The 19,420-nt window shown below is 40.0% G+C and overlaps 1 protein-coding gene across 14 annotated transcripts in view; it reads right to left on the bottom strand.

Annotated features, from left to right (window-relative positions):
- r3hdm2 (R3H domain containing 2) overlaps positions 1–19,420 on the bottom strand; it is a 60,436-nt gene that overhangs the window by 5,481 nt on the left and 35,535 nt on the right. For 6 of the 14 annotated variants that reach the window (XM_075461461.1, XM_075461470.1, XM_075461462.1 and 3 more), the window contains 12 exons: positions 18,979–19,087; positions 17,336–17,431; positions 16,141–16,190; positions 15,388–15,441; positions 10,941–11,176; positions 8,722–8,897; positions 8,233–8,331; positions 7,153–7,446; positions 4,142–4,277; positions 1,716–1,873; positions 1,173–1,312; positions 401–501 (listed from right to left, as the gene is read on the bottom strand). In XM_075461461.1, the coding sequence (XP_075317576.1) occupies positions 401–501; positions 1,173–1,312; positions 1,716–1,873; positions 4,142–4,277; positions 7,153–7,446; positions 8,233–8,331; positions 8,722–8,897; positions 10,941–11,176; positions 15,388–15,441; positions 16,141–16,190; positions 17,336–17,431; positions 18,979–19,087 (1,649 nt within the window). The remainder of the gene's footprint in view (positions 1–400; positions 502–1,172; positions 1,313–1,715; positions 1,874–4,141; positions 4,278–7,152; positions 7,447–8,232; positions 8,332–8,721; positions 8,898–10,940; positions 11,177–15,387; positions 15,442–16,140; positions 16,191–17,335; positions 17,432–18,978; positions 19,088–19,420) is intronic. The other 8 variants (XM_075461467.1, XM_075461466.1, XM_075461471.1 and 5 more) reach the window with 8 other exon arrangements.

Here is a 19,420-nt window from a genome sequence, read left to right as displayed (position 1 = left end):
AACTTTGTTTACCTCGATCTCTTCAAACATGACCTCTTTCAATTAGATCGTTTTACTACATCAACACATGAACCCCATGTACCCCCATCTGAACTCTCCCCTAATTACCTTTTGCACCATTTATTCCAACAGACAGATGTAACCTTACTGGTAGAGTTTGTAGGGGTTTTCCACACATTCTGACCTCAGAGTCAGTATTTGTCTACACTCCAAAAACAGAAATCTTCTCAGTCTGATATGGTTCAGCAACAGTCCAAACAAACTGGGTTTTTCTTTAAGAATCTACAGTATTAAACAATGCATGTGTATATACCGATAAGGTCGTCACCTAAATGACAAATATCACTGTGTTCGTATTTCATTAATACTACCAACACAGGTAATGAAAATAATGTCTCACCTGAATATTGCTGTTGCATTGGTTGAGGGTTGCAGGGTGACGGTGACTGTGTTATCTGAAACTGCTCAGAGCTGGGGGGCTGCAGGTAACCTACTGATGGGCTGCAGGAAGGAAAAAGGAAACAGTTTTAACTGACTGCTGTGCGTCATGATCCACTCCGCTCCTTCTTTTGTGTGCTTTCATTTTATGTTCTGAACTGTTTGAGAAGCATAACAAGTCTGACTGTGCAGGTCGCATTTTGTCGGACAAAAATCTCACATCTGCTATTCACTCGCCCTCTCCTCCCCAGTGCTGTCAGTTATATAAATGTGGTCACAGCGATTGGGAGGATTACCTGCCGATTTATTTATCTATTTGTTTATCATTAGCTCTCATCTATGGTGTTTCAGTGTTTTATTATCTGTCCGTCCAACCAATCTAATCTGAGCTGGCTGATGCAGTTCGCTGCACATTTTCACCAGAAATTTAGTTTTTTTTCTGGGATGCATCACAACTAGGTCCAGTGGAAACCAGGGCTAATGTATACACACACACAAGGGGAAAAATAAACACTCCATACAGTCAATACTTCATACGTGTAAATATATCACACTGATTACAAACCTACTAAAGCTGATATGTTGATGAGAACAAACACAATCGGAGGAAACAAAAACATAAGAAACTCAGACGTCACAACACTTTATGTTTACATCTAATGCACAACACACATGCCTGGATGTCAAATTGGACCAGAAAATCTTTGGTATGAATAAGATGTTCCCCCACGTACCTTGTGCTATTCTGCTGTGTGGGTGTGATAACACTGTAGTAGACAGGCATCGGCCCCTGGACAGACTGGCTGACTGGTACCATTACCTGCTGCTGGTACTGCTGCTGCACCACCTGCTGATTTTCATTTGCCACTGGTACCTGACACAAGAAATAAGAAAACTTTTGGTCTTTTCCAAAAGTAAACAAGAAAGAGTTTGTTTTCTTTCGCAAAGACTATCAAAAGAGCAATTCTAAACCAGTCATTTTCGGTTGTAATTGGCTTCAAAGGTCCCGTAAATGCACCACACATGAAACTACAGTCAAACTGCGCTAGTTTCCTTCACTCCCCACCAAGCTGTCAACACAGTCCCACCACTGGAAAGAACCTGAGTTAGAGTAAGTGTGAGGTGGGGGGGTATTGCAACTGGTGGGGCTGAAATTTTCTGTCTACCTGACAGACTGTTCAGCAGTTATTAATCATATTTACTTAAAAAAAAAAAAGAAAACATATTTTCATCCTTTATTAAATTCTCTCACTCACATGACTGAAAACAGTGCCTACCTGATAGGATGGCATCTGTGGGTATTGGACCATTATGCTTTGCATCTGTCCTCCTATGCCCGCCCTCTGGGAATTGAGGAGACCGGGGTTTGGGGGCTGCTGCACCCCCATCATGCCCTGGTAGCTCGGCTGCTGGCTGGGTATCATGGTCTGAAGACCTGATGACAACATTGGAGCAGATTGAATCGTAAATAACAAAGAGACAGCTGGGGCAGCTTAACAGCACAATTTTCACCTACATGCCACTACTTCGTTAAAGCTGGTTGTAGCTTGACTTGGCGAGTTAATTAAACTACTCTCCTTTGTTGAAGCACACATTCATGCCTAGGAGGGGAGACTGATTTATTGACCAGAATGTGTCACCACTGTGAAAATGTCAATTCTGTAAAAAAAGAAAAAAAAAAAAAAGAAAAAAACATTCGACACCTTCTGCCACTGCTAACTTTCTCTGCGGAAGATCATTTTAAATCTAAGCGCAGCCGAAATCACTGCAGAGAGGTCGTCCTGAAAGTTATTTGAACGATGATTTTGTGAGCGGAAGCTGTAAAATCAGGATTTTATTAGAATAGAGCTACAGTCTCAAAATGTTATAAGTGGTTTTGAGTTGTCACGTAGTCCTAATGGGCTGATTTCCAGTCACAGTTTCTGACAAAAGAAAAAGAAAAGTGTGAAAGAGAGCAGGTTTAATGGGACGCACACTATCCTTTAAAAGTATTCTTTGTTTTTAATGTCTTCTTCTTTGTACTGGAGGCCAGTTTCAGTCTAGCGACACATAAACACGCAGGCTTGTGTTATATGAATGTTTGTTTGGTTTCGAGAAGTTTGATTTGGTTTTTTTTTAGTGCCATGGAAAAGTACAGACTGTGCAAAATGCAATTCTTGAGCAATAGTTTGAATTTGTCTCCACTTTTTTTTTTAACTTTTATATAAAGCATGCTGATTGATTGAAAATATTTCAAAGCACTTTTGCAGAAAAGTTTCAATAATTACTCCTTAAATAAACTGCATCAAAGCAAAGTATATTATTACAATCTAAAGAACCACATTTTGGACCTTCTTCAAATATAAATATTCCCAAGTACACACCAGTCAGCAGCCCTGGATAGATGCAAGGTCTTATTGACCTTAGTGTTCATTAGCCATGTGTATTGGTAAGCTTCCAATAATCCAAGGTCCGTTTAGGTTGTCAATAATGTCTGTCATTAACTGTATAAATAGTGTCCATAAATTAATGAGACTAAATTCCCGGAGCTGATGCCTGCCAGTGTTTTCCATCAAAAGTAAAGAGTTCCACATTTGTCAGAGCATATTTGACTTGGTGGAACAATGCAAATAAAAGGTTGTTTAAATTCAACCTTTCACCTGGTACACTCAAAACTGTGTGAGTCAGCTTTTTTTTTTCTTGGAGAGGGACAGCACAATGCAGTTATAAAGTGAAGTCGACTTTACTTGTATGTTGACTTCATGTGAAGACAGTTTAAATTTTCATTTGAATAAGGAAACGATCGTCTTAATGTCAGCCGACTTCTTTCCAGAGAAAAGACTACAAGTGGACACGTCACAGTAATAATCTGGCACAGCGAGTGTAGAACTACTCTCTGAGCAAAGTACACACTGGATCCCTCAACCCTTTCAGTTAAGGCAATGTATTTTCTCAGAAAAAACTAATTTAATGTGGTGTTGCAACATCCTACACTACAGACACTGCCCTCAGAGCTACTAAACTGTCCTTACTGAATGTTTTACAGTGAAACTAAATGGATTCATCAGCTGATCAGAGAAATCTAAAAGTTTTAAAAGGAGTTTCTTAACTTTACCTCCTTGTAACCAAATTGTGATTCTCCACAGCAATGACATCAGTACATTATAGAGAGATGAGTAGTGCAGATGAAATGGGAAATTTGGAGCACCACAACAAATTTTTCCAAGGTTCAACAATCGATTAAAGTTCAAGAAATCTTCCTATTGTGAACACTCTGAAATTATTTACAGATATATTATGGGATGATGTTTTTTCTAACATTTTTTTTTCTTATATGTCTGTAAGCCAAGTAAACATTTAGTGAAGGTAGTTACTTGAGCTTTGCAGACAAGGAATTCTACCCGTTTGATGCTTAAACTCACTGACCAGTGTCTGTGGGACATCTGTGAAACCTCATGCAATCAGAAACAACAGTTTGGTCCTAAATTGTACTTTTTTCAGTATCTCTTATTTGTTAAAAATGGGATCATTCTAAAAGTACAAGAACATCTGAGAAAAGGCTTATCCTTGATGTGTATTTGCTCCAGAGGCAGCATTTACTTCTTTTCATACCAAATAATTGGGGTGCTCATTTTTCTGCACACAACAGCCTCTGTTCATTTCTCTTTAAGAAATGAAGTAAGGGGTTGTTTATGGCAATACAGAGCGTGAAAATGTCACTGACCTGACTGCTGAGCGGGCTGAGGCATGGGTTGTGTGCGTTGGGCTTGGTAAGACACCTGGTGGGACATAGGCTGGGAGACACGGTACTGCTGGCCTGAGCTGGGATACTGACCAGGAGGATAGTACGACACCTGTATCTGAAGAGAAACAACAGGAACCGTTTTAGAGATTGATTAACACAGAACCAAGAAGTGAAATGCTATATACCAGCTACAACTATAAACTATATTACAACTATGATGATATATGTGTATCAACCCTTCATATCATTCGTTTTTGGTTTCTATTCATCTTTCTATATTTTTCATTTTTCATTTCACCAAGAATCTGGTTCACAAAAAAATAACGTTGAATTATTTGCCTTTTTTGAACCAGCTGGGGCAAACATTTTACCAAGCAATATGCTAAAAAATAATCATCATTGTAACTCTGTAAACCTGCAACATCAGATTTTGGCCAATCAGGGCTCAGCAGAAGTAAGCGATAAACAAATCTCCAAGATAATATCCTCTCCTTCGTTAAGTGGCCAAATAATGAACTCTTTATTTTCGTATTCTGCAAATGAGAAGCGAAATTTGCTTTTAACTGGTGTCAGGGAATAAAAGCAAAACATTCACTCCTTTTGAATCCGTTTTTAACCTTTACAATCTCCTGGAGGAAACCTGGCAGTTCAATGCTCCTCTCTGATCATCAGCCAGTGCTGGCAGTCAGTTGGCAGATGGTGTAAAGTCGTTTTTGGAACTTTGCTAACTGCCTGATGAGGTAAAGAATGATGAATTGCTAATGCGGAGCTCTCTTAAGTCTTTTGGTTCATCATTAGGAGCATGGAAGTAGTCCAGCAACATACAGGTGTGCTGTAGCTGTTCAAAGAAATACCTCAATGGTAATTTCAACAGTGTTTGATATGAAGTCCCATCAATGAGCGACAGTAGACGCAGCAGCAAAAGTGTTAAACGCTGAAGACTGAACAGCTTGCAGCTTACACAACTGGGCTAAAAGTAGCACACAGAAATTTCAAATGAGACATCAAACAGACAAACAGGGAGAAAGATCAACATTAGGGGAATCGATAGTTCCTGCCTCCACCTTCATCTGCATGCATGTCAACAATCAGCCCAAAGTCAACCACTCACACACTGCATCTTCCTTTCCAATCCAATACAGAGAGAAAACAGAGATCTGAAAGCGAGGACAATATGGGAATAGGAAGGTGTGTAGGGTGATGAAACGCATGTACTGACACAGTCCGTGAAGGGTTTGGAATTACAGAAGAAAAGTGCAGATTGAAAGCCAAAAAGCTAGAAATAAGATGAGGTGGACATGTTTACATAAATAATAAAGGCTTTAAAACATCCATCCATCCATTCATTATCTTCCGCTTCTACGGGGGTCGGGTCGCGGGGGCAGCAGTTTTAGCCGAGAAACCCAGACGTCCCTGTCCCCGGCCACTTCCTCCAGCTCTTCTGGGGGCTTTAAAACATGTCTAAACTAAATGTAAAAACCTGGAAATGGCTGTTGAAGATTGAATATTATTCAACGTCAAGAAGTACAACAACTAGATGTGGGAAGCAGCATAAAGTCATTTTACAGTTGCATTTAATTGCAATAAGAATTATATCCTCCATCCTGTTTTTACTATTAAAAAAAAACTAACTCTGGTCTCGGGAAATTTTCGACTTCATTTTGAGCTTTAAACGTGCGACAGCCAATGTGTTTAAATGAGATGCGACCGACCCCCAATTCTCGTCTTGCATACAAAACTGCCACTTTTTTCTTGATCCCAAAATGACTCCCAAGATCTTCATGGTAAATTTATCCCTTTCTCTCAAACAAACTATGGTAACTACCGTATGAATTCGAGCAAAGGCCTGGGGGAGGCAAGGAAGAGTGTGAGTGACAGAGTGAGAAAAATGTCGGAGGGAAGTGATGAGTTGAATGACTTTGACTCAGCTTGTGAGATTGATGGACAGCACTTTTGAGCGCTGCAACGGCCAAACTCCCTACAGAGACTGTGAAGTTGTCATGCAGCGTTAAATTTCATATTAGAAAGTCTGTTAATGCACCATATTATGATAAGCCTTTTGTTAGAGGCAACGACCCAGCTTGAAAACCTTCAGGATCAGGTTGTTCTGCAGATACTGTAAGAGCAGCTTCTAAAATTAGGTTTCAGTTTGTTTCTACTTCACATTACAAAAATGATAAACATGTCATAACATAACAGTAATAATGTTTTTTTCTAGTTTGAACGCTTCATTGTACCAAGACGGCTTTTGTTTAGGTGTCCAATGACCTACTTCTCAGTGACAATAGAGAAGATTTCTGTATTTTAGTTATTTTGTCCTTTAAGTGCTGCTTTTAATACTGTTGATCACATCATCCTCCAGCATTGTTTAGAGTTCAGGGTTGGGTTGATGACTTGAACTTTTGGTTTATTACTCTTGAATCTCTCCAACATAACCTTTTCTGTCACTCTGAATAGCTTTACCTCCTCATCAGCTCAGCTAAATACTAGATGGCCCCAAATTGATTTAAATTCAGTAATAACTCACAGGTTTCTCTGTCTGGTCGCCAAATTCTTTTAGCTCCGTTGGTTCTAATCTCAAAAGACGTTTTAAACAATATCACCTAGTTTTTCCAGATTAAGACAATCTAGAAAACCAGGTCTTTCCTTTCAACATCTGACAGAAAGTTATGACTAAAGAGAAATGACAAAGTAATTCACTATACTCAGATATCAGTCTGGGCTCCATCTGTTGTCTCCATTAGATTCAGAGCGCTGCAGCTAGACTGAGAATGAATGCGTTTCGTCCTCATCTCCAATCGCACAACATTTGGATACCAATGCATATCAGTAGTTCAATATCAATGCTTACCATGTATCTCCACTTTAGCTTTGAAGTCACCCAACAGTTCTGGTATTCCTTCAAGGACTTTTAAAGTTTAGAACAATCTAAGAGCTGGATTTGAATAATTGGGATTCTATTATCTAAAAATTTGTCAAGGAAGACTTACCTGTTGAGGTGGCGGGGGCTGCATGTAACCTTGTGGAGGTGGTGGAGCCTGCATGACAGGCTGAGATGGAGGAGGTGGAGGAGGTGGAGGATGAGGGTGTCCAGTAGCAGGCTGGTATCCAGACGGAGGGGGCATAGGCTGACCTGTAGTAGCCATGATGTAGCCGGTCTGAGGAGGGGGATGCTGCGACAGTACTGAGGGAGGAGCCTGAAACATGGGGGGGGGCTCAGGGTTCTCACTGGAGCCCTGCCGACTCAGCGTCATCTGAGTGAACTGGGGTGCCAGATCTTCTCCCTGGGAGGGAATAGTATCGATGTAAATACAGTTTTGATTTGTGGCCGTCACTGCTTTATCAGTACCTTTTGTGAATTTGAAGTTGCGGTGTCGAGTGTCCCTGACTGACAGTGATCATCAAAGGCCTTAATGCTAAACTAGCAGTTGTGTACCAGCCCTGGGAGTAAGCCTCTTTAAAGAGCACAGTCATCTAGGAGATCACTGCCGTCATCCAGATATTCCCGTTTTTATTTAGGACTAAACGGAAATCTTACACAAACTCAAAGGGATAACTGCAAGAAAATGGTGGCCGCATCTAAATAAACACAGCTCACAAGTTTCCATGATTTCATTAAAGTCATTTGAGAGGTAAATTTAAAAACAATTAGTCAAATATTAAATGAAAATTGTTGAATTTCTAAATACAACTCAGCACATAAAACTTCTGGCAGTAACAGTGATGACTTCCCAAAAAAGGCCGCCTTCAATATCTAGTGACTTTTTTTTGTGTTATACACTTTACGACAAAAAGGGACATGCAAACATAATACTATTAGAATATTGGTCTGGTCTTTCTCACAATCACTTAAACACTCAGCCATAATGCTCTCTGAGAGAAAGTAATGCTGGTTAGAACTGCAAATACAGAGCTTTTCCAGGATCGCAGTTAAATATCCATCAAAAGGTAATGAGAAAAAGAAACCAGAATACAAGAGTATTTAGTAGAAGACGTCATCAGGCAAGTGTGAACATTGTAGTCTATCGTGAATTAACAACAAGAGATGAAGCTCTAAGAGGCATCAGTACCATTGTGTACTGCTGGGGAGGAGAAACTGGCAGGAGAACCTGGGGGCAGGAAGGACTGGAGTAGGAGACAGGCTGAGAGGGCTGCAGAGACGCCACCGGCTATACGCATCAGAGGACGTGAAGACGGAGAGAATAAAGAGTGAAGCAAGGCGGTGGAAAAAGGTGCCAGAGGAAGATGAAACATATGAGGAGAGAAATTAAGACAGGAAAAATTAGGGTTAGAATACAATGAAAACATTGTTAATGAGCAGAAAGTAAAGAAATGGAAATATGTCGATTCTGAACGTGTAAATGCAGTCCGTGCACAAAATCATACATGTTCTACAACTCCGAGAGAAACGAGTGGAAAGAAAATGCCTGCCTTCAGATATTTTACGTCATGGACCACAGATATGCCAATATAGTCAGAGTTACTAGATATTTAACTCAAACTGTATATTTCAAACTGTATGATCTTTTGATAATGTGGCTGGTGGTCGAGGTTCTTACCTGACCAATCATGTGGTTGCCCATGGGGTGCTGCTGCGGGGTGGGTAGAAGGGCAGTCTGAGGCGGAGCCTGGGGCTGAGGCTGCTGTGGTTGTTGAGATGGGCAAGGCAGCAGGCTACGGCTGGACTGGGAGGCTGCAGGTGGGGGACACACATCAGGACTGACTAAGGGCAAGCCTAGTGACACAGAGGAGGAAATGATCGATACAAGAAGGCAAGCCTCACATTGCTTTGCTTAAAACCTACGAGCCCAACCATAACTTATCTGTTTTCCTGCACTATAGTCTTTATACCAGTACTGTATCAGTTAATCTGACAGCAATTTAATGGGTCCGTCTGAGTCAAACGCCAGGCCATATTTTCCAATTTATCACAAAGATGGCAGCAAAATCAGTTGAAATGAAGTGAGAGAGAAATGGAAATATTTTTAACACCGTTTGATATTATGAGACTCTACTAAACACGAAATGAACCCAATTTGAAGGTGCACATACAGCCTGTGTGTATAAATAATTAAGTATCTACTTAACATTCTGTCAGGAAACGCTTGTGGGCCGTTATGTATTAGGCTTGCTCTTTAATATAACAGCAAAACCAAAATACATGTAAAGATGACAACAGATCACTTAAACATGCAGGTCATGATGAATAAACTGACTAAATGTAAAATTCTAATAGTATCTTTTTCCGGATATAAAATCTGTGTTTGAATTATACCAGACGACAAAATATTTTCCTGTATGAGTGGGTGCCAGTACATTCAGGTTTGCAATAAAGCCCGTTACTGCCTTTATGTCATTAGTTTATGATGCGTATGTTCCAGTCCGCCCTCAAGTGCTTCCACTTCCACAGACTTTCCAACTGCTTGTGTAAAAGGTTTTGTTGCCATGATGAAAATGAATTCCTGAGTGAAAATGAAGCCTACATTGCAGAAACTATAAGGCCTGATTAAACTGTCAAACCGCTAGTTAAGAGTGTCACAGAAGTTTACAATTAGGAAAGAAGGAGAAAATGCTGTTTATGAAACTAACCACTTCAAAAAGCCTGACGTAAATTACAGACTAGTCGTGACTTCCAACTCAAGCAGCCACAAAGTGGTTGTTCCCAAAGCAACATTTCTGAACAGTCCATAATTGGGTTTAAGAATAGAAAGATGACAAATAAATTGATGGTAACAATCACAGAAACAGTCTTTTTCTTTTTTGGTCAATCGTAATCACCTTATAGCCTTAGAGTTTTTTTCTTAAATCAGCTACAATGTGAAAAAGTTTAAGTCAGAAAAGTTTTTATGACTTGTTGCCAGGCAGTTCTGTATGCTCTACTTACTTCTCCTAAATGTTATTAACAGTGAATGGTAAAAGCTACCATTTTCATCATAAAACTAATTTGACCCTTATGAAACAGTAGCCCCTTTCACACTGCCGAATAACCCGCGTTTAATTCGCGAATTTAGCGTGTCCGCTGTTGTGTTCACACTGCCGACCCGGGCTGCCGCGTCAACTCGACTCGCCTTTCGACCCGCGTCGGACCCTAGTCTTTTTGCCGAGCAGAGTTTGATGTGAACACAATCGACGCGGGTCGGACGTGGGCGTGACGTGAGGAGTTTAAAAGACAGAATGGACAGCTGATTCAGAACAACAGCGACAGGTGAGGACAAGTTTTACTCTGTTTTAGCCTACATCAAGTTTGAGACATTTTTTAATATGGCCAACTGGGGAGACAAGGAGGTCCGCGAGCTCCTCAGCCCCCGGGCAGAGGACGTTATTTACCGCCACATTTCGGGGACGGTGAAGGATGGACCTCTGCTGGAAGGGCTGGCGAGAAAGATGGGAGAGCGCGGTTTCCCACGCACCGTAAAGTAGCATCTCCATGAACTGCATTGCAAAAACGAGTTCTCAAGGTGTCCCGCCATCGTTTGTTTGAAAATTTTGATGCAGACAGGTGTATTTAACCCTACCTCCGACGCATGGCTTGTGCCTACGTTATTGTACACGCCCAGCATTTTATGTGTTTCGTGTGACGCTCTGCCACTAGGCAACGCCCCCTGAACTCGGCTTCAGGCGACACGGGTCACCAACACGCCAAGCGTTCACATTGCTCGACGCGGGTCGAAGGTGCAATTTGGACCCGCTAAGGTAGCGGGTCGCAGTGTGAAAGGGGCTAGTGTAATATTTCTTCCATGAGACCTACATGCCCCTTCCTTTTTCCTTAAGTCCTTACCGGAGCGAGAGCCTTTGCAGCTTCCCTGTGATCCTTTGTTGCTGCCAAGGCTGTCCCCTCTGGTGAGAATGGATATGCCAGAGAAACTGCTGGCCTTAGTGACGGGTGGCCGGAGTGTGCGGTTGGAGCTTTCCGAGTCGGTGCTGCTCCAGGGCCGTGGCTCCAGGCACTTCATGTCACTGTCTGTGCTGCTTTGACGACTGCTAGACGCCCGACTGGAGCTCTCGCGGTTCCCTCTGAGAAACAACAGAACAGGGGACAACAGAAGATTACACGACAGGGACAGAATGCGAATGGGGTGAAGCAAAAGGTGGGACGAATGGGTTGTAAAGTAAAAGAAGAGTAAGAAGTAGAAAGTGAGAGATGTGCGCAAATTATAGAGCAGAGGAAAAAAGTCAGAAGAGAGGGACACAAATACACAAAGGATAATGTGCATACAAATATATGTAGGTGGAGGTAGAAACAAAAGCAGTTGAAGACAGAATAAAACGGAGCAGGAGCAGAGTGAGGTCATCAACAGGACATCAACTTTCACAGGCTTTAGATAGAGCATTCAACAAAGATGCATATTCGCTGGTTTAGTGTAACCACAATAAAAAATGCAGGCAGCATACCACACAAAATGATCTCCAATTTTAAATATACATTCACACACACACACACACACACACACACACCCATCCATATGGTAAAACATACATGCAGGGGGAAAAAGATGCACCAAATAACACCAAAGGTGTAAGAGGATATTGTAGTGATGAAAGGATGACAGAAACGTCCATGAATTCGACACACAAACCTATGCGACACTATGGACATGATTTACATAAAGGGCCTCACATACGTGGTAAACATTTGATGAAGTTTAGGAAAATACAGATGTGCATTTAAAAAAAAAAAAAAACTACACTCAATGCAAGAAGTGATGCATGAGACACACACTCCTTATAATAAAAAAAAACAAATGTATCTCACCACTCAGACTAACACACACCATCTACAAAATTATTATCAACTATTTTGCTTTATACACACTCATTGCATTAGTGTGATGCTGTCATCCTGGTCAAAGGTAGCTGCCAAGAAACCAATGATCACACTGTAAGAGCAACCAGCCCTCTCAAGAAACCTGCTCATCACAAGGGAATGGTTTTTGTTGCATTTCAACACGTTACAATGTGCTTGTGGTTGAAAGAAGATTAGCTCAAATAAAAAAACTGGAAAAAAAAAAAAAAAAAAAAAAAAAAAAAAAAATGATGAGAGCAGAGGGAAAAGAAACAGCCAAATTAGCAAACATGCTTTTTTGGAAAAAGATCTTACAGCTGGGAGAAAGTTTTGTGAGTTTGTCCATGTAGAGAGAACAAAAGTTAAATTAATCCAAAATAAACAAGACAGGTAATGGGAATCTCCTCCACAAAAAAACAGGGATGTGATAAGGGTTGTAAAAGCCTAGTGATAGCGAGTGGCGTTTAATGGTGGCTGTGGCTCGTAAATATTTCAGAGAGACTGTAATTAATGGAGGATCTATTTTGAGGCCTCTCTCTGCACAGTCTATTTCGAGAAAGGGTGGGTGCCTTGACATTCTCTGAACATGCAGGCGCACACTTGTTCGCTTTGCTCAGCAGACAAAGATGATAGCAGGATGAGCAAGAGAAGACGGAGGAGGAGGGATTCAACTGTTGATCACATGATACTTCATCTCCATTCTCTTCTCACGACAGCAATCGCATCACATACAAACTGGGAAGAGAACCGCTTCTTGATTTTATAAGAGCCCGATTCAGCCAAAAACTGAGTGTTGGTTCGTTCAACTGAAGTCTGTGGTTTCAGCACATTTTTAGTTTAGCAGATCCTTTAGAGGATCTCATGTAGTATCATTTTCATATGTAAAATGAAAACTTGCATTACTAAACTAATTCAAAATTCCATGTCAAGCTTAGAAATGAAATTTATCAAAACAAAGCAAATAAAATTTGGTTTTAATAATTAGATTGTGCCTACAGATAAATAAAGTCAACGTTTTCGTACTACATGAATGAAAAAAGGAGAAGTAGCCTGAAAGCCAATATAACATGCTTCCCATTTTCAAACAGTGCAATGTACAATATATCGTATGATTTGTTTGTCCAACCAATTAGCTGTCACTAAAAACTGGATACACAGGTTACAGATTCTAAAAATGTGAATATTTGCTGGTTTTCTTAGTTATCCTTAAGTTACCAGAGCAGACAGATGAGTCAAAACAATATGACCCCTCACAAACGTAACTTATAACAAAGCCATAAATCAAGGCCTGCGATTCATGAGCTGCTCAGTGAAGAGTGGACTGTTGCTGTATATTGGATCTGAGAACATTGCAGATTACAGGACTTGAGGGATATGACACTAACATATCCAAGTACATATGAAAGCTGGTTGTAAATGCTTTGATCCCAAAGGACCAGCAGCATATCAAGGCAAAGACCATCTATGTTTGTCAGCTCTTGTAATGGTCTCGCAACCACAGACAGCCTGGGACAAAATACTGTAAGAAATTCAGGATGACAATCCCGGCAGTGCAACCGCACGTGTTATAACTAGGGATGCACCGATCCGATATTGGTATCGGTACCGATATTGAAGAAAATTCGGGTAACGGTGACAATGGGCCAATCCATATTGCACGATTTTTAGTCTTTGTTTTTCCTCGTCTTGTCCAGCATTATGGCAGCAGAATTGTAATCTGAATACCATTTGTGCCAAACACATTTGCTTTGCCAAGGGATGCTTAAGCCTGAGCTTGAGAAGCTTGAGAAATTTTCTTGAGCAGGTCACTGACACCGAGTGTCAGTACGTGTGTGACTTAAGCCTCAACACAGCAAAACCTTGAAATGTTCTCTTACTGGATTGGCATTCATCCAAAGGCTTTCTGTCCCATCTAGTAGTGAAAAAAACTTGTCAAGTTGGGATTACCTCTGATTTTAGTTTTTTTAGTTTTTACCAAGCTAGAGAAGCTATTGTTTTGTTCAGATGTTTTGTAATGGATTTTTAATTCCCATTTGCACGCAAACTATATAAAGAGCTGATAGCCATTTATTTTTGAAAGTCTACCAACCAACCTAGTGAAGCTATTTTTTTTTCTCAATTTCAGCTCCTTTATTATTTAATATTTATTTTGTTTTACATTGGATTTTGAATCCCTAATTGACTGAACCAGTTACACTTGTTATATTTTTATGGTTAAGATTGTTTTACTAGTGCACAATTATTAAATAAATAAGTAATTCAGTACATTTATATCTGTTTATTTGTTTTAAAAAAAATAGGAAAGAAATGTTTAAGTCATGTCTGACGTTGCCTTGCGCAAAAGAATGATCCCAGTCTTTTCCTCACAATGAAACTTACAGTTTGTTACCATAATTCCGCGCTGTTTTTCTGTATCGGATTGGTATTTGCTGATACTAAACCCTTAGATATCGGTGGTGGAAAAAGCAGATTGGTGCATCCCTAATTATAACCAACCAATAGGAACGTAGCAAGAAAAAATAAGGCACTGATGAATGCAACCCTGATGCTACTGTGAAAAACAAACTCAGATCAAGTAGATGGATGTGAAACATGATAAATGTCTGAGACTCCAGTGAAATGAAAATATTGTGTTAGCCAAAGAGCTGTAATTACTGTGGGAGGTGGTATGAAAAAGAAATTAAATCATTAAAAAAAATGCAACTGTGCACCGCATTCTACAGTTAAGGCGGCATTATTGTCTTGAAGTCTACATTAATTAAACAGGATCTTGTATCCAAGTTCATCAATTCCAAGTTGCTGTGTGGCTTAAAACTAAATATAAAAGACTGCTGCATTCTCAGTCTGAAGAAAAATGGTAATAAGGTTTTTCACTGTATCTTTAAGTTTTAGACGTATTGTCAGCAAAAAAGGAAATATAAATACCAAAGGTCTTGGAAATTGTGTGGAATAGGTTTCACTACGTGATAATGCTTCATAAAACAAAAGACTGATCAAATGAGAATATTCAGTGGAAATGAAAATCATTTTAAGCTCAGTTTACACTGAACTTAATTAAAATTTCAGAAGCACCAATCATGTGTATTTAGTGCAAACACATTTTTATGCACGACTATGAAACATGTGCAATGTAAACAAAAACTGCACGACTAAGTCAACCACAAAACAAACAGGTTACTATGAAAGTGACACGGTAACTTTATATAAAAATGCTGTTGACAGTTGATGGGTGGAGGGGTAAGTAGGTCAATCAATCCCCAGTGAAACCACAAAGCAGCCATGCATGGGCCTTTGAAGGCCCCACAGTGCAATGCTGTGATAGCCATTAATCAGCCGACTATGCCAAGCAAAGATAATAACCACCACAAGTCACAACTATCATCACCAAACCACTTTCAAATGGGCATGGCAACACGTGGGTCAGTCAGCAGCACCCCAATACCTAAAGATCTGCCTCCTCTTTTGAGAGCTAGAGCAGTAGCCCTCAGTGGAAAGTCTGTTGGGGTTAACATTAGGAGAAAATGCTCGGGTTACAGTTCTGTATTGACGAACAGGAAGGGTTTAAAAAAAAAAAAAAAAAAAGGTGAGATGAAGAGGGACGGGGGGGTAGAGGTACGCACAGCGATAAACTTTTACCCCTATAAAGAAATAATAAAAGGAGGGGGGGAGGGGATGGAGGAATGCACACAAAGCAGAAATCTAACTTAAAAGAAGCCCACGCTTCTTCTTTATCTCATATCAGCATATTATGCCCTAATTTTTCAAGCTCAACGGTCAAGGTGTGTAAGCATGGAGACTGACTGTAATTGCTGTGTGAGCTTATTCAAACAGAAGAAATGCTAAACTACTCCGAAATTTTTCACAAAGGCAGTAATGATCATGACGGTCAATTTAACAAGAAATTATGAAGATATAAAATATGGAATAGAACCAAAAAAAAACAAAAACATATAATGATCATTTGCTTAGAAATTAAATCAGTTATTAACTCAATGATACAGGAAACGTTATTCAGGTCAGATTTCTATAAAGAATCAATATATACAATCAGATTGGCAAAGTTTTAGGTCTATAGCCGCAAACTTTTCTGAACTGAAACCTAAAAGACAAACTGTATAAATAACTGGAGAGGTGACAACAATGGAGTCTGAGGAATCACATACTTTTAAGTATCCAGGAGGATGCATCATCTTACCTGTTATCATTGATGTATCCATTTTGGGAGGACTGTAAAAAAAAGGACACCTGCAAATTATGAAATGCATAATTCTTTTACGAGTATTATAAACATATAAATACATTTAAGATAAAATATGTCAGAGGTTCTCAATCTGAGGTTCAGGAACCCTTTAAAGGACTGGAATAATAATCTCAGAGTAGGCCTGTCACGATAACAAATTTTGCTGGACGATAAATTGTCTCAGAAATTATTGCGATGAGCGATGATATTATCGTATTGGCAATTCATACTGTCTGTCAAATGTTTGCAGCATTCGTTGAAATGCTGGCTTTTCGACGATGCTAAAGGGTAGCATCTCTTTAGCAATGAAGTGAACTACACTGTCTGTGAGTGTAATCCATTTCGCACTGTCCTGTGTGTACTTCATTTGTCGACTAAACGCCCCAGTGACTGTGCTCTGTCGGGAAGAGGAAGACGGCCCACTTGTTGTGTTTTTTTTCCCCAACTGGGAAAACTGCAGAGGTTGATTGTGTTTTAGATGCATATGCATGTTTGTTGTGTTGCCGCTTTTAATTGTGACTGTTTTCCAACAAATGCGACACACCGACTCGCACACATTCAGTGGTTCACCACGGGCATTCGGTTTAAATCCGAAATGCTCCCACACTGCAGCTGTCGCATTTGGCTTAGAAACCAATTCCATCTTTTTTGTCTTATTAAGCGTAGCCTACTCGAACTCTCTGCCTAGTGCCTACCGGTATACTTCTCACGCGGCTCTTTAGCTGCACTCTGTGGTAGGCTACGCCAGTAGTCCCGCCTCCCCACACACCATGCGACTGACAAGTGACTGACATGAGGTTTCACTCATCGTTACTCTTAAGGACCCGAGAGGGAGAGAGAGACAAAACAAACAAGCATGCAAATGGCATTTATCGCAGCCAGAAAAATGATCGAGCAAATTTTAATTATCATGCGATTAATTGATTTATTGAATATCGCGACAGGCCTATCTCAGAGCACAAGATAAGCGCAGCAAGTGAAACATCTGTGATATTTTCATTCTCTGCTCAAAACCCATGGTGACTTTACACTAATCCAAAGGAAAATGGAGACAACAGCTAACGGTCAATAAATATCTTATATGCATGCATTAGATCTACAAAGCCTACTCTAATCAAAACGTGTTAGCCTGACCAGGTTCAAAACTTACTTCTCGGGCAAAGATCCGGTCTCGTACCCGCTGATATTCTTCCTCTCGCTCTTCAATGGACTTGCTACGCCGCCCGTCCTGCAGTGGCACGCGGATCTAACATTTGGGAAGACAAGGCTTACAATCTAACATACTTAGATATCTACTCTGTGCCATCTCTGCTATAAAAAAAAAAAAAAAAGTGGGAGGGGGAACCACACACACGATTAAAAGCATGTCATAAAGAGTAGATGTCTGTTGTCCAAATACGAACTGCAGTGTGTCTTGAGGGGCAGAATCAGTGTGGGAAGGTTTGACATTATATATGTGCGGTAACAGAAAGCACATTCATTAAAAAAGGAATGGTGCAAATATACAGCCTGACCTCAGAAATAAGGCTTTCAAAGCTAAGTCAATAAAAATAAAACCAAAATCTGGGGTTTTAAAGCCTATTTGGAAAATTTCATTAAAACAACAGCTGAACCATTTTGTTCAATGTTATTTTGGCTCCTTACTTCTTCTAAAAACAATTGAAGATGCTGCAGTTGTGACTTTTGCAGCTGATGTTTTAACGTCTGACAGCACAGCAGACAGAGTGAAAAAGCAGTGCTCGCTAGTAAACATATATTTGTGATTCATCTACATGAATAACACAAAACATCCCTCCCTGTCATTCTGTTGGTCTTTAACTTGAACAGCCCACTGTGGTGCCTGGTAGCAGCAGATCTGGCCATTGCTGGAACCACGACCTGTCAGACTTGTTAAAGCCCCTCCACATAGGCCCTGTCTGCAGCCTGTGGGTGGGCTGTTCACAGACGGCTGTCAGTAGGTGCATCACTGCTGATTGGGAGAACCTATAATCCCTGCTTTTATAGAGATGCTCGAAGCCACTTGGAACTTTGCAAGGGTCTTTACTCCTTTGAGAACTGACAGGAACAGACAGATCTTAAAATGAGCAGGAGAATTAAAATGAATTGCAAATGGCAAAAAACTAAGGCACTGGAAGACAGTAATAGGATTCTATCTATTAGGGCTATAAGTTACTTATGAGTATACTCTGTGTTAGATGAATTAAACCATCTCCATGATAACCCTACATTCATCATCTCTTCCTATGTATCAGTTACCTGTTGGAATGAATGAAGGTTTGAACCTGCCTGTAACCAGCTATAAACAAAGTAAAGGGTAGTGGACACAGATCAAACCCCACATTCTCTTACACCACCAATGACGTATCTAATAAAACTCTCCAATTGGTTTGTTAAAACATGGCCAAGATGGTTCTGCAGTGCACTACGATGAAGCGACCACAACACACTACTGCTCCCACTTCCAGATACCAGGACAGCGTGGGTATCAACAGTAAGACATCTTAGGTTCCATAAAAACTATACTTTTTTCCTTTCAGGTGATCTAGTACTATAGTATAGTACTATACTACTACTGTGTAATCAAATTCTACCAGATCCATGTCTGAAACATGCAACCTGCAGCACGATAATTAAAGAATGTTTATTATTGTTGCCTTAATGAAAGTTTACATGAAACAAGACTATATATTTTTGACTTAATGACTAACAACAAAAAGAACGACAAAAACAGCACGCTTGTACCATGCAGTAGATATTACAGTACAAAGTATGTCGTGCTGACGATCAGCCTACCTGATTATCATCTTTGTCCATACTAGCATCATCTCTTTTAAGGATAAATTTCTTCTGAAAGTCCATGTTACGTTCGTCCTTTATGTGTTCGGAGAACCTTTGCTCTGGGCTGTAAAATAACAAAAATCGAAGGCACATTTTTAAAATACTACACGATACTAAGTGACAAAAGAACTTAAGTAGCACACGGTAGAAAAATAATAAAAAACATTTCACTGTGAATTTAAAAATGTAATTACATCTGAATGTCAAATGTTTCTACGTTTGATTGGAAGCAATTTAAAAACTCACTGATATTTAACTATTAACATGATTGTCAGGCAAGAAAAAGCCTGCATTAATATGGTTGCAAACCTAGTAAATTTACTGAACTGGAAAATTCAGTTTTAGCTTTTCATAAAATTACTCTTATGCATACTTACATACTCAATCAGCTTCTTAC

The sequence above is a fragment of the Odontesthes bonariensis genome, chromosome 3 (assembly GCF_027942865.1).
Source record: "Odontesthes bonariensis isolate fOdoBon6 chromosome 3, fOdoBon6.hap1, whole genome shotgun sequence".
NCBI lineage: Eukaryota > Metazoa > Chordata > Actinopteri > Atheriniformes > Atherinopsidae > Odontesthes > Odontesthes bonariensis.
This window is presented reverse-complemented; position numbering and strand designations above follow the sequence as displayed.